The 15,323-nt window shown below is 41.6% G+C and overlaps 1 protein-coding gene across 2 annotated transcripts; it reads left to right on the forward strand.

Moving 5' to 3' along the window:
* On the forward strand, positions 1-14,373 carry AHSA2 (Putative activator of 90 kDa heat shock protein ATPase homolog 2). Of its 2 annotated transcripts, none has more exons than XM_019500846.2 (9): positions 1-119; positions 206-396; positions 4,482-4,567; positions 5,853-5,967; positions 6,597-6,685; positions 7,206-7,325; positions 9,092-9,193; positions 11,687-11,738; positions 12,056-14,373. In XM_019500846.2, the coding sequence occupies exons 1-9, from the start codon at positions 40-42 to the stop codon at positions 12,229-12,231; spliced, it is 1,011 nt and encodes a 336-aa protein (XP_019356391.1). In that variant the 5' UTR covers positions 1-39; the 3' UTR covers positions 12,232-14,373. The 2 variants fall into 2 exon arrangements, with proteins under 2 accessions (XP_019356391.1, XP_006273811.2); XM_006273749.4 differs by having other exon boundaries at positions 7,218-7,325.
* Positions 14,374-15,323: the final 950 nt, after the last annotated feature.

Here is a 15,323-nt window from a genome sequence, read left to right on the forward strand (position 1 = left end):
CCGGGGCTGGGGCCGGGGCTACCCTGTTGCGGCGCCGCCATGGCCAAGTGGGGGCAGGGCGACCCGCGCTGGATCGTGGAGGAGCGCGCGGACGCCACCAACGTGAACAACTGGCACTGGTGAGCGGGGGCCGCGGGGTGCCCGGCGGGGGCGCGGGGACCGGGTGGGGGGGCGGGCGGTAAAGCGGCGGCCCGGCTTGGCGCAGGACGGAGCGGGACGCGACGAGCTGGTCGCGGAGGAAGCTGCGGGCCGTGCTGGCGGGGCTGGCGGTGGAGGGCGCGGCCGGGCGCTGCGAGGTGCGCGACGTGAAGCAGGTGGACGGCGAGGCGTCCTGCACCTGCCGCCGGGGCCGCCTCTTCTTCTTCTACGACTGGCGCATCCGCCTCGCCTGGACAGGTACCGCCCGCCCAGCCACACGCACACGCACACACACACGAACGACGCGTGCCCGGGGGGGCACGGCGGTGGCAGCATCTTTTTGTAGGGGGTGCACCACCACGCCCAGGGGGTGCACATATGCATCTGCATGCACCTCCTACACGTTGCCCTTGCACACATGTATACACACACACATAGGCACACATATGCACCTCCCACCTCCCCGTGTCGCGTGGCGGGGGTGCAGGACCTGGGACCAGGGCAGGACTGCCCACCACTCGGCACCCACTGTCCTCAGTTCAGTCACCGTCTGGGTCTCACCCTGAGCTCCGGGGTCTCACTGGGTGCCCCAAACCACTTGGACCCTTGAGGTCTCTCGCAGTGCCCTGAGCTCAGGGACTGTCCAAGCTTCACCCTATGCCACAAGCTCAGCACCTGCTGCATGCCCCCCTGAGCTCAGTCTCCTCTCACACCCCAAGCCCAGGGGCCCTCTAGATCTTGCCCATTGGGCCTGCATGTAGGATGCCCACTAAATGATTTGGAAACATCTGAAGCCCAAGGTGGGGGTGGAGGATGCTTGCTGGTAGTGGGGCTATACATGGTTCTTGAACGAGTCACAGATTTGGAATTGATTTGGCTGATTTGACTTAGAGCACAAACATTTTTTCTTTAAAAAAAAATGTTGTCGAATGCCCCAAGCTCAGCCCTGTCTGGGTGTCACCTAGTGCCCTGTGATCCAGGACCGTCTGGCTCTTGTCCCGTGCCCTGACATCAGGCACGGTGTGAATCTGACCACAGCAGCCGGGTCAGGGTGTCCTGGAGTAGGGGGCATGACTTGTCTCTGCCTGGCTCTAGCAGGGATACTCCCTTTGGGGCAAGAACAAAGATACCACCCACCCTACCTAACTCCAAGTGTAAATGCCACCAGCGGCCAAGGCGAGGGAGTGTGAGCTGCCAGTGTCGAACCAACCTGACCCAGAGGGAGTCTGTCTTCCTTCACTTCTCCCCACCAGGCACTGTCCTGACCCCTAAGTCAGGCTGAATTTGGGAGCCATCACCTGTACCCTGCAAAAAGCAGACATTTTTGCTGCAGTCTGTTCTCCCCGCTGTGACTTTCTTGAATTGTCTTGAAGTCAAGGAACTGGCAGGTAACAGGTTAATGTGGGTACAGTGACAGCTAAAAAAAAAACCAACCTGGAGGAGCACCATTGGCCTCTTACAGACAAGCTGCTGCAACACAGTAGGTAGAACAAGCACTAAAAAATGAGGATAAATAATTTCAAGATGTTAAATCGAGGACAGAGAACGATGAAAGAAGCTAGGCACTGAGATTAAAGAAAGTAATGTGGTGCAAGCAGGAATACACAATGTAACCGTAGCTCTTTGCTGAGGCTGTGTGCTGCCTTGGGTTTTCATCCTTAAGGCCCAAGTTGCAGAGAGGAGTGCTTGGCTGAATGAAAATGCATGCTTCAGAAATTATACATGGGCTTGCAGTCTGAAAGGGTGGAGTTACCGTTCTCCAGCTGCAGTGCCCAGTCACTGGCTAGGTTTTAACAGCTACAGCAGGAGATGGAAGTAGCAATGCATTTAGCCTAGTCTCCTAATTCTCCATACCCCAGAGTGGTGAGTGGTGCAGTGGATACTTGCTGGCTGCTCTTTTTTTTTTTCTTCTCCTCAGGTAATGTGAGGAAATCAATAGCTGAAGGAGCTCTTTTCCCATCCCGTGTGGGTGGCATACAGCGTTTTGCACAACCTTCCTGCAGCAGGGTTGGGGTGGTGATGTAATTCTGATGGTCCAGGAAATATGCAAAAAGCCAGGTTTTGGGTTTGGGTTTTTTTGGTGATGTCTTCTATTGGAGCAACAGGATAGTTGGAAGAGATGTTAGACAAACTTTCTGGCACATCTCTCCCAACTATGCAGTTGGTCCAGTAAAAGATATGAGTAAAAAAACTTTTGTATCTTGCATATAGAGGCTTACTTGGGACATTCTTATTAATGTTAATGGGGATTTTATACCTAACCCTTGTGCATATTGATCAGGGAGTACCTTCTTTATAAATGTATTGGAAAGATGAGCTAAAAAAGCAGTCTTCATTTTGAGATCTGAGCATAGAGGGTATTGAGTACAACTAAAATTAAATTCAATGGGGAAACACAAAAGTATCATTGTGCAGGGTTGAGTTATTTAAATCAGGACCATTTAAACTATTTAAATAGATTTAAGATACCAGTATAAAATCAATTTTGCAAAGCTTCAGCCCTAAAATATACTGAAGTTAATTTTATAATTAATTAAGGTGTTTCACTGTCATTGTGGGCAGGGCATCTTATGTTTTCAGAAGTGCTGTAGGCAAAGAGGACAAAATAAATTTGTGTTCACACAGATGCTTTAAAAATTATTTTTTTCTTCCTGGCATGTTTTTTTTGGTTCCTAAAAAAAACCAAAACAAAACAAAAAAAGCTATCAACTATAAGCTGTTTCTACATCTACTTTGCTGTAATGGGAAAAATTCTTTGTAGACATTTCTGTAAGTGGTGACTGGAAGATTCTAGTGTCTCACTGAACTCCAAGAACTGGGATTTTTCTCAATCGTGCATCTATGACCGACTTCCCCTGCATGTGCTCTGACCAATCAGAAGTAAAAATGTACATTACTTAAAAAAACAAAAATCCTAAAGCAGCCATTCTTTCACTCTTCAATTACTTCCTAGAGTATTCTGCATTCAAGCTTCCATTAAAAAATGAACATTTCTTAGTAGGAAAAAGAGTACCGCTCTATCTGAAATTTACTTGCAATTTGAAAGGTTCTGCTTTAAAAGAAATTAAGCATCTACTTCAGCAGTTTAGGATATAGAATGGAAGGACGATGAAAAACTAGCAACACTTAAAAATGTATTTAAAGCAAGCACATTGAGTTTTAAATTGAGAAAAGCATTATTTGTATTCCCATGGTGTTAAAGGATTTTAATAGAGAAATTTATCAGAGAGAGAGGTTCAGCAGTTCTTGGCATATGCCCTGTAAAAGCTACCTGCAGTCAAGGTCCCTCTGAACAGCCAATGTTAATGTTAAAGTAGCTTTGTTGAACATATTGTAGTGGTTCTTTGGGTTATTAGGAGATTAGGAATTTAAAATTAATGAATACTAATCCCATTTTTGGCACTGGAAACTTATGGGTTTTTTGGATGCCATTTGATGCCTCTGCCTTACTTGTTAAGTGGCAATACTAGGGTTTGCGTATCTCAGAGGTGTCTAGAAGGTGACCTCCCAGGTAGTATTTTTTTGTTATTGTTATTACAATTGTTTTTTGAGGTATTCTATCATTTTAATTACAGTTCCCAGGCTTGACCAGAAGTACCATTGAACATTTTTTGCCTTGTTCCACGAAAGTGTAAACATTCTGCAACAATCTTTCTTCTGGTCATAAAAGATAAAAAGACAAAAAAAGGAGAAGTGAAAATACATCTTTTCATTCAGACCCTTAACAGGAAACAAATGAACATCTTTCTTTCTGCCCAGTTCAGTGTGAATTTGTATGCTGATGGGGGACTCTCCTTTATGGCTTGTTCAGGCTCTGGCTTGTTCAGAGCACAGATCTGTACCTAATGTATTAAAAGGAAGGTTTGCCGTTGAGTAAGGAGAAATCAGAAAAAAAATCAGGGAAGAATTTCAAAGCGATTTTTGTGCCTTTCTACAACGGTGTGTGGTTGGAAGAATTCAATCAATGATACAGCCACATGTCTCAGTTACTGGGTTTTGCTGTGAGTCTTTGCTGAGCAATTATATATGTTTAGATAACATTTACTTTTATGGTAAAGCAGCATGAAGATAATTGGCACTAAATATCTCCAGTGGTGCTATGGTAGAGTCATATTATTTGCATAGATCTTTTTTCCAACAATTTTAAGCAGATAGGTTGACTAAGCTTATAAACAGAACAGGGAAAAGTGTAAAAAATAAAAAAGAAAGTGAGCATTAGTAATTCCTCTTTATCACTATTCCTGTTTTAAATGGTGTTTCTGTAAAAAGCATATTCAAAGGTAATATGACTACTATGGGGGGGTACAGTATTTAATAATTAAGAATTCATGATGTTAATGCAGGCACCATGAAAGAATCTGGTGAGAAACATAAAGGATACGTTGAAATTCCTAGCCTGTCAGAAGAAAATGAGGTGGATGATACAGAGGTAGGTGTCAAAATATTAACTCCAGGTCCCGAATTCTAATATTACTAGCCAATTGCCCATCAGGAATGACGGGGGGGTGGGGATGGAGCCCCGTGCTCCCCCCGTCTGGGCCCACTCCCCCTTTACCTCCTGCTGCTTGGGGTCTGGGCCTGCTCCCCTCCTCCGTCTGCTCCTTGGAGCCAGGGGCTGGCACCGACCCCTTGCCCCAACAACAGTCGGCAGGGAGGGGAGGCGGTGGGTAACCAGGGGGAAGGGAGCGGGAAAGGGAGGGAAGGTTACTGGTGGGTGTGCCCTGCCACAGCTGCTGGGTTGCAGGCCCTGGCCCAAAGTGTGGGGGTGGGGGGAGTGGGGAACAGCCCTGGCCATGGACTGAAGTGGGCAGGGGGGCAGGGAGCGGCCCCAGCCCTGGCCCAACGTGGCAGGGAGGAGGCAGGGAGTGGCCCCAGCCCTGACCCAAAGCGAGGGTGGGGGCATCAGACTCAAGCATCTGTCCCCACCCTTACCACTCCCTCATCATTCTGGATGGGCAATTTGCTAGTTCTTAAATACAGTAAATTTGGTGGTTAATTTTCTGATAACTGAATATTACCACTTCTTTAAAAAAAACTCTGAATATCAGGTATGATAACAGGACTCGTTTATCTTCTCTTTTGACATCTTCATTTATGCTTGGAATATTAAACAATTTTTTTTTCTGTTCTTATATATTTTTATATCTTGTTAATTAGGAATTAGGCATGTATAGTGTTTGAATTTACAAGATTTTATTTGAAAAGAATTTGGCTATATATTAAACCTTATGAAATTTTCTTGGTGCTAGCCTACAGTATAGCTGATACTTTGGTCCGTAAGAAACTTCAATATACCTCAGTGGTGCTCAGTCCCCATCCTGTCAGACAAATCCAACCCTTGGAGCCAATGTAATCTGGCCTCTCCACAGATCTAGAAATGTGGTGGTGGGCAAGTAGTGGAAAGTATTGCTGCCAAATTTCCGAGCTCCAGCTGGGCTGTTTCTGCGTGGGCCAGCACTACAAACTGGATTGGGCTCATTGACCAGATCCAGCCTGCGAACGGACCTGGCACTGCTGAACTGGCCCACGGGCTGAAAAAGTCAGACACCACTGTTATGTACTATATAGTAGGCAGATCTGCTTGAACTGTTGATTGGTACTGGATTGCATAGTTATGGCAAAGACACTACTTTTGTTTAAGAAGAGATTGTCCCCTGTAGCTTTCAATCAAAGCAAGAAGATTTGCACTTGAAATTTGTATGTTTCATTTTTAGATAAATATAAGCAAAAAGAAAGGAGAGGGAGATGTGCTAAAGGATCTTATGAAAACTGAAGGAACTGTGAAAGTAAGAGAGGCACTCAAGGAGTATCTGAAAGCTCTTAAAACAGGTAAATGTGGATAATTTTCTCATGCTCTCACTATTGTTTCTGTTTGTGCAGTCTTCCTGCTGGAACAGATAGGTCTATTTCTATCTGCGTTGGTGGAAATTTTTCATGTTGCCTTTAAACAAGAAACATAAATGCCTATGTTGTAGTACTGTATTACAGTTAAGGTATTAATCTCACTAAAATTGAGACATTCAAAGTTTTTATTTCTAGTTTTTGTTAAATCTTCACATCATAGTGCTCAGAGGTCCCATCACAAACAGGATAATATTATCTGAAGAAAATACAACGTCTGCCCTAAAGACCTTACAAAGCAGTTGGCCAAGCACAAAGCTCAATGCTCAACTTCATGTAACTTTTATTTTTGTAACAAAACTTTTGAAGATTGTATCAAGGATGTTTTAGAAAACTTTTAGGTGTAAACGGGTGCAACTCCTTGATGTTGGTAAAGTTTAGAAAAGTGGAAAAACCAGCTTAGTGGAAATCACTGCTTGGTAACTCTTGATGTGGGGGAAAGCATGACCTCAAAGTTAGGGTTATTAGGTGCCTTGTATCCCTTGTCCCAGCTGACTGGATTTGTAGTTCATTTTCTAATACACAATATTTTTCACTCTCTCTATTTTTCATCACAGATTTTACCCTAGGAATGATCTTGCCAACCAAAAGTACAGTTGGCCAAGAACTGGCAGTTGAAAGAAAACTGAATGGGAGTACTATGCAGGTATGTTGGATTCCATTACTACACCAGTTTAACAGAGTGGTTGGGGTCTTGGGCCCCAGGTTATGCTACAAGATAACTGGAGAATTTATCATTTATCCTGTGACTAACAGCAGACATTCATATTGCTAGAACAGTAAGTTGTTTAAAATGTGATTCTGCTTATTGCTGTGGCCTGGCTTTGTAGTGCTCAGGTAACGTGGAATAATGTGGAAAAAAGCCATCGTCATCACTGGGCTATACTCTGACACAAATAGAGTTTCAAGAAGGAGAAGCCAAAGTTTGCCTGGTTTCCTCATTTCCCCACAGTTTCTTTTGGAGCTTGTCATCAGAAGAATTTGTCAGTTCCCATGATAATCTGTGGTAACATATTCTACTCCTACTTGATCTATTAAAGATGCTCATTGATTCTGCTACTTTGTGTATATGTATCAAGGTTGAATGAATAAATCTTCATCTCTTGAAATGTCATAACTTCTGAGTCCTTGATTTTGCATGCATAACCATGGTGCTGTATCCTGAGTTTGTTTTACAGGATTCAGTTTCGCCAGTTGGCATAAAAATTCCAACTGTCAAAATTCTTATGAAAGAGATGTTTGCCTCTTCAGCAGAGGAGCTTTATAGCATCTTTACAACTAAGGAAGTAAGTAGCACTTTTGAGCATCAAGCCACATGTAACTTTTTTTGTGATAACCTTTCCAGAAAGAAAAGTTACTTAATTTAAGAGTTTATTCAAAATCAGTAATTTAAGGCGCAAAAAATATAGTAATCACTCCTGCTTTGCACTAACTGCTTCTGGGCAGGAAATCTGATCAAGCAGCAATTGAAGTGTAACATCAGTAAATTAAAAATAACTTGATCCAGCTACATTTGTTCTGGTACTGCTGCTTCGTATCTACTAGTACTGCGATCTAAAGAATTTATGACGTTTGCTGCTGGAGAACCTGCTTAGTTTGAGAGACTGTTTCTCTGAGCCCTGTGAATTCATATAAAAATGGACAGGTCTGAGCTAATTGTATGGGTTCTGTTGGCACCTTTAGATGCAGTAACTGTGAAACGCTGAAATGTTGCTTGCAAGATCTTTCCAGAGTTGAAAAAAAAATTTTTTTCTGACCTTTCCAAGAATTTAGTGTTCAGCAGTTGCTTATCCATCCATAGAGGTGCTTTCAAGATTTAATCTTGTCACTTCTGTTGTCAAAGGTGGATGGAAAGCTATGTTAAAGAAATTGTGAAGTTGTACTTTGGATGTCATTTGGATGCCAGTGACAGTCAGCTTTTACTGATGAGATTCTGCAGTCTCCTAGTAAGAAAAATGTTGCTTTATAATTATGTTGAAAATTATCATTTCCAGCTTATGGATGGATTCTAAGGGGTTCTGTGTATTGGATATATGAGGTTGATATTATAACCGTCTCCAGTAGCGCCTGCTATAAAGTATTAATAGAAGGTTCTGGGTTGTGTTAGTGCCCTCCTCAGGAGTCTGGGGCTATTTCACAGGACTTTTAAATTAGACTCCAAATTTGTAAAACAAAAAACAAACTCCTAATATTTACGAAAGGATCAGGAATAGATATTGGTTTTCTGACATGACATACATCATTGGAGCCAATCTTTGTGGCAGGTATGCCACAAATGAGCCCTACCATCCTCCCCAAGTGTCACTCTAGTCTCCTTCCCCTGCCTGATCTGCATTCTTCTGCTGTGCCGCCTGTCCACTCCCCAGTCTGCCACATGCCACAAAGAAAGGCTGCCTGTGCTGCTTGACACACATGCTGCAAGTTGGCCACACGTGATATACACCACACAGGATGTCACCACTTACGATCTACTTCACAGCTGCTGTGACATAATCCCACTGCTTCTGTAACCATGTGCTATAGCATAAGGTTCAAGTTTCATGATCTGAATATCAATTTTAGTAGACCTCATTTTTTTCAGTAAGCAAAAAGTATAAGGAAGGCCAGTGCTCGTGGTCTATGGTATTTCAAGATGTTTTCCAGAAGACTGAAGGAGAGAGTAGAATCATCTCAGGCTGAGATTGAAAGAAGCCCTGGGCCGGTAGAAAGTCTTCAGGCATAGATGGTCAAGATTTGAACCTGCAGCTGTTGCCTTTTCCCTCATCTTGGGCTTAGTTAGTTTATAAGTTAGTCTAACCTTCTGCCTAACTAAAGACTAGTGTGGCTAACTACTTCTCTCGGCATTTAGTCATATCATATTTTTCTTTACACGCAGGATTATGTGAGATCAATGATAAATCAGTGGGATACTCTTTAAAAATCAACATCACAGTACAGCCTATGGAGAACCATAGCATGGATCTATCATTAACTAGCCACAACATTAGGAAATTAGAATGAATGGAATGTCTGATTCTGTTCCTCTCATCACGTTTGCTTTTTGTTTTGCTAGCTGGTGCAGAAGTTTTCTAAATGCCCTGCTTTGATTGACGCAGAAAAAGGAGGAAGACTTCAGCTCTTTAATGGTTGTGTTACTGGTGAATATGTGGAACTGGTAAGCTGAATTTAAGGCATTGTTTGCCTTGCACTTTAAAAATGACACTTTTAAATAGTCTCCAATTAGTGGTGGTTGGGTTTAATGAAACTTTAAACTGCTTCTGTATTCTCCTGTTTCAGCTTTGTTACTTTTGATTGGATTTGTGGTTAGGAGTGAAATTAATTGATCAATGAGACCATTCTAGTCACAACACAAAAGCTTTATTAGGATACACAATAGCAAAGACTTATTGGTACTAATAAAGATAATGTTTATGCAGACTTGAATTCAGGAAAAAAACGTCTCTTGGCCAGGCATCCCTGCTTTCCTGGACACCCTTGCCGAGTTGTTTTTTTCTGCTGAGCATTGGGAAAGGTCCAGTGTGTTGTTTGCCCCAGGCCCAATGTTTATGATTTGACATGCTAATAATTGATCTCTTATTGGTTTTATCTACATTTCTGTTTCACTGGAATTTTTGGAACTAGATGGAACCAGATTTTAATGGCCCTGGGAGCACCTTAGCTAAGGTTTGTTATTTTTAGGTGTGTGACCCCAGTCTGTTAATCACCTGGTGATCTTTAATCAAGATCATGTTAATCAATTGAAATTTATATTTTTGAGATAGCAGAAGGACAGATTTTTTATCTTCTTTATGGCTTGTCTTTTGGCCCTTACTCAGTTCGCCTGACAAAGCTGCTTCGCTTTTTCCATTCTCAAGGCTGCCTTTGTCTCTATACTTAGTTGGACATGTAAGCAAAAATACACTTATTGTAGCAAAATAACTATTAATACATTTGGTCACTTTAGTTATTAATGTTTTAGGATACAATTGTAATACAGAGTTCAGTCATATTCCTGCAACTTTGACTTAGGTTCCCGGAAATTGACCAAGCTGACATCCACACTTGTCATACAGTTTGGTTATGCTTTGGATAGCATATGTTTGATTCAAGTTATAGCGCTGTTTGTCACCCATAGCTCATGCTGCATAGACCTATGCATGGCTACAGCTTCTCTAATGCAAGTTCCATTCAGAGTTCATTGCATCATAGCCATGTAGAAAGACCTATTTTTTTTCTCCATGAATGTGCTTACATTGCCCTTCATGTGATGAAGCTTTCATTGAAGAGTCATACTGGGAAGGAGGTTACTTTTGTGAAATTTCCTACCATTGTTTCATTGTTTCTATATTAAAAGGAGGGATTGGGAGGGTTGTGGATCTCTGGAGAAATAATCCCTCTTCTATTCAGAGGTAGAAGTTACACTGTCCCTGGCTGAGTTTTCTTGCAGCTATTTTGTAGCAGCTGGAGGGGAGGGATAAAGAAATGTAATAGACTGGTACCTCCCACCTGTATTTCTGTGTTAAACAAAAAATTAGTAACAGAACTTGGGTCCACCCATTTCTTGTCTCACTCTATGTAACCTGTGAGTGAACATTTGTACGCTGTCAAGGGAATAGAAGTGCATCCTCCTTTTACACACAAATGAAGTGCCTCTGTTTAAAATCTGTTATGGAGCCAAGCCCCTGAGAATATTGCTTTTTGTCAGAGTCAATGATGTGACTACTCCTAGCAGCTAATAAAAACAAAAGCTAGAGGAAAATCTTGTCCACTCACTACCTGGTAACAACTTTAATTTTTTTCCTTCAGCTGCATTGACCTTCTAGCTTCTAATGACTTGAATCACATCCTCAGTTTAAGCTGGTAAACATTTTATTTGCAATTACCATAGTGTTATCTAGGGTTGGCCCTTTGGGTTGCCCTTAAGCAGGCTGAGCCACCTTTCCTGTCTGTATTTTACACTGCAGCTCACACCAAAGGTTTGACTGCCCCGTTTTAACCCAGCTCACAGGCAGCTTCTTTTCAATCCCCTAAATGAGCCAGTTGATGAAAAGGAGAGCCAGAGTTACCATTAGATTATGGAAACTACTGCAGCTCAGGTCACCCCACTGTTTCTTTCAATAGCCCCACAAGTACATTGAACAGGAGAGGTGGCAGAGCAGAACCCTGAGGGATGGGATCAGTTTATCCTACACCATTTTGGATCCCTCAAGGACAAAATAAAAAATCCAATCCCAGTTGCACATTCCAGGGCCCACACTCGCATCAATAAAATCTTGCGGTCAGGACTATCAAAGAGCTGAAATCAACAGCTAATGTTTGCCCTAGTTAGAATGTAGAGGAATATAGTCAGTTGTGAATGATACCTTTAGAGCCAGATGAAAAGTGGGATTTTCCAAAAAGTGTCTGCTAGAAAACATCAGGAAAACAGTCAGATACAGCAAAAGAACTCACCATTGAATGAAATGAAACTCACCAAAATGAAAATTCAGAACAATTTCTTTACTAAAAAATAAAAAAAAAATCTTACTTCATGGAAAAGATTGAACAGTATTATATGACAACCTTTTGGAAAAAAAGGAAACACACCAGTGCCTTGTATGTTTCCTTGTTTTAGAGGAAAAGGAAAGGGTTAATGAAAAACTTCTGACTGACATCTTTATCATTTCAGTTACCCCCTCAAAGGATTGTCATGAAATGGAGATGCAGGAACTGGCCTGATGGTAGGTCTCTGTTATCATTTTTAAGGGTCTTAAGATCATAAGGGTGGCATTTTCAAAGGGACCTAATACCAGAAAAATAGAGCTAAACTTGGATTTGTGTATAAGCAAGCACAGTATCATTCTTGGTAATGGCCTCACTAAAATAAGAAGTTGGTTTTTGCTTTTGTAAGAGCAATAAGCAGAGGCACAATACCTACTTGTGAGCGCTGTCTTTATCTGTAAAACCTGTTATTTGTATAAGAATGAAAACTTTGTTTTAAAAAAAGGCACTTGATTTATCAGACAAGTTACTTGTGTTGTTCCTTCTCTTTCTCCAGAACATTATGCAACTGTTGCTTTGAATTTCAAGGATATGGCAACTCAGACTGAATTGCAGTTAGAATTAAAAGGAGTCCCTGTCTGTAATGAAGCTGATACAAGGCAATGTTGGCAGAAGCAATATTTTGAAGAAATACATATTTTACTGCAGCAGTCTGAAGTAAATACTAAATAATATTAGTGCTGCAGCTGTATTAGGGCATTACATTTCTAAAGCTTGAATTTTTTTTATTCTTTCCCCATTTTTTAAAAATATTTATGAGAGATGATTAAAGACAGACCTACATCTGTGATACTGTATATGATTTTCTATCTATGGGTCCTTTGTGAATGTGATGTCTTTTAATTAGGATTACAAATTTACAGAGTTTTAATTTGAGAACCGATCATTGTTCTGTTTATCTACAGTTTAACAGCTTTGGGAAGTGTGAGTACGACTCAGCTGCAGTGGACTTTGTGGTACCACATCACACGTGCAAACCAACCCAATAGTTACTGAGTATCTATGGCTTGCTTCTAGACCAAATAGGTTAGACCAAATAAGTGATGTGTATTCTTAAAAATTTCCCAGTATGAAATGTACTGCTCATGAAGAGGTGAACTGGAAGGGCTTTTAAAAAAGACCCACCCACCATTTGGTCTTAGAGGAGAGTTTGTGGTAAAGTGGAATGTAGCACTATTTCTTTAAACAATCACAGAGAAAAACTGAGCTACAGACTTTTGCAAGTGACCTCATAGCTATGTACAATATTGCTATATATTGACATATATTTACTGAATTTCTTACTATGGTATCTTAAGGCTGATAAGATAGTGCAGGCCAGCAGTTATGCTATTAGAATGCTCTTCTTTGTTTTCTTTAGGTGGTGTTTGATGTTTTTTTGCTTTATCAAAGAAACCAGGGTGGCTGAATGTGATGTTTTAACTTTGTATCTTAAAGAGCCTTGAGGATTAAATCAGGTGCAATGGATCTGTGCTCCACTGCTACACTTTTTAAAATGGAAGACAGAAAACTGAGTTTCTGTGGTGGGCTAGGTAGGCTGAGTGTTGTTTGGTTTCCTTCCTCCTCTCTCTAAAAATGGAGAAAAGAAGTAGGAATGGATCAATGTCCCAGGCTAAAGCCCAGCACTGTTTTAATCACTATGTTAATGGGAGTTTTCCCTGAATATGAACTGGAAGGTTAAGTCTCATATTAGAATTTAGGTTCCTGTCTGGTGGTATTGGTGGAAATACCACCTCACCCAGGAACAGGAGTGTCCTGTGCTTTAGTTCTCTATGTTGTCTTACCCTGACAGTCAGTTCTGGCAAGAAGCCTCCTCTCTGCAAACCTTGTTCAACTTACGTCGTGGCAGAAGAGAGGGCAGCATTCCCCATATCTGGTTACCAGGTTGCAGCTCAAAAGGATGCAGCGTGTGCTAAGAAATATGCCTGCCTTCTTTTTCCTGTCACAGCTTATGACTACCCCAGGTGGGGGGGTGCAGAGATGCTACCAAAAAGTTGTGGAACTGAAGTCTGCTGCATGATAGGGTAGGCTGGGTTCTTTAACCCTGATTGGCAGCCAGTCCAAGAGTGAAGCCCTGATAGATGGACAAATGGATGATCTTTGCTCTGGCACCTCCTGCAGCGAAGCGAATTCCAAACATACTGGCACCTGCCTTTCCAGCAAGTGTCCCTATACGCAATGCCCAAGCTTTTGCACCCTGGAAAGGTGATTCCAGTTTCACTTTGTTTTCAAGCAAGGATTATATTAAGCAACCTGATGTCTCACGTGGCATAATTCTATTGTCTCAAGAGACAGATGCCTACTACTATCTTAAAGAGCCATAGACAGCACTACTGTTGTCTTCTGCTGGAGTTCTGTTAATCTAAATTTATATACATAGAGCCTTTCCTTTCACTTTAAAAACCATTCCAGCTAAGGGGGTGTAAATCAAACCAACCAGTTAAATCCTGAATCAGATGTTCAGCAGAGTAAGCATGAGGGACCATGTCCCAGCTAATGGTGTAGTCTTGGAGTAACAGTTCTGTACGTGAAAGTTAGCTGGGGTGTTTGGTTAGAATTATTTTGCACTGAACTTTTTTTAATAAACTATTGGAATAGGAAATGTATGACTTTACCGTGCAGTTTGCAGCTCTGTATTATTTAATGAAGGAAGGCAGTGATAAAAAGTGACGCAAAATATGATAAAGAAATGATTCAAAATATGGGAGTATTTCTTACTGTGCATCTGTTTCAGTTGAGAAATCTGAATAATTTTAAATTTAATGCACAAAAATAGCAATTGGACATGTCAATAAAAAAATTGAAACAAGCTTATTAATACTGTGGGGTTTTTTTTTCTCTACGAACACAGCCGTGCCATATTTTGAGTACTGTGCTTCCTGTTGTACAGCATGAAATTCCATGGGATGCCATACTGTGGTAGTCTTACCATCTCAGTGTGAATGACATTAATACAGGATATGAAAGCCATTACAGTGGGCTTCTCATTAGATAAACAGGTCTCATTTGATTATAGATGTGAGCCTGGATGCCATACCACCTTGTTCTTTTTCAAATCATACTGCAAGACCTTAATCACTACCTGTCAGCACCCTGGCTGCCTCTAGTCTAAATAGTCAGAACTCTTGTGAAACAGGCAATGTCTTTTATTTGACCAACTAGATAGATGCAAAAAAAATTCTTTATTTGCAAGCTTTTGGGCTCATGTGCCATTCCTTAGGCAAAGGAGAATGCAAAGTTTGTAACATTTTTCCTAGGTAGAAATTAAACTTCATATTGCACAGGAGAACTCGAGGAAGGTATAGGTTCTCCTGGGTGTAAAAGTTAATTTTATGCAAGTTAGGCTCAGATAAAAGTTGGAGCAGTCTACCTCAGAGGGGTCTGATGGCAATTGAATTTTGCCTCTTACTTGTTAAGTTGTTTTATATTGCACGGGAGGACTGGTGATGGGATGTTTCTCCTGGGTAAGGAAGTTCTGCAGTGGTGAAGCCGCTCTGCAGTATGCACATTTGGCTTAAACAAAGGCCTGGAGTAGGGGTGTTTGCTTCTAGGTCTCAGCATGTTGAATTTTGCTTCTTTCTTATAAAATTACTAGTAGACGAGCTGCAGCTATGAGATCCACTGAAAAGCCAGGCTTAAGGATTTCTGACCCAGCAAACTGCCTACTGTGTTTAGGGAAACAGGACTTCGTATAGAACACGTGCACAAACCAGACTGCAGCAGAGATCACACCTGAGGCTCCTCATATATTTCCTAGTGGAAAA

Source organism: Alligator mississippiensis, chromosome 1, assembly GCF_030867095.1.
Source record: "Alligator mississippiensis isolate rAllMis1 chromosome 1, rAllMis1, whole genome shotgun sequence".
NCBI classification, from domain to species: domain Eukaryota; kingdom Metazoa; phylum Chordata; order Crocodylia; family Alligatoridae; genus Alligator; species Alligator mississippiensis.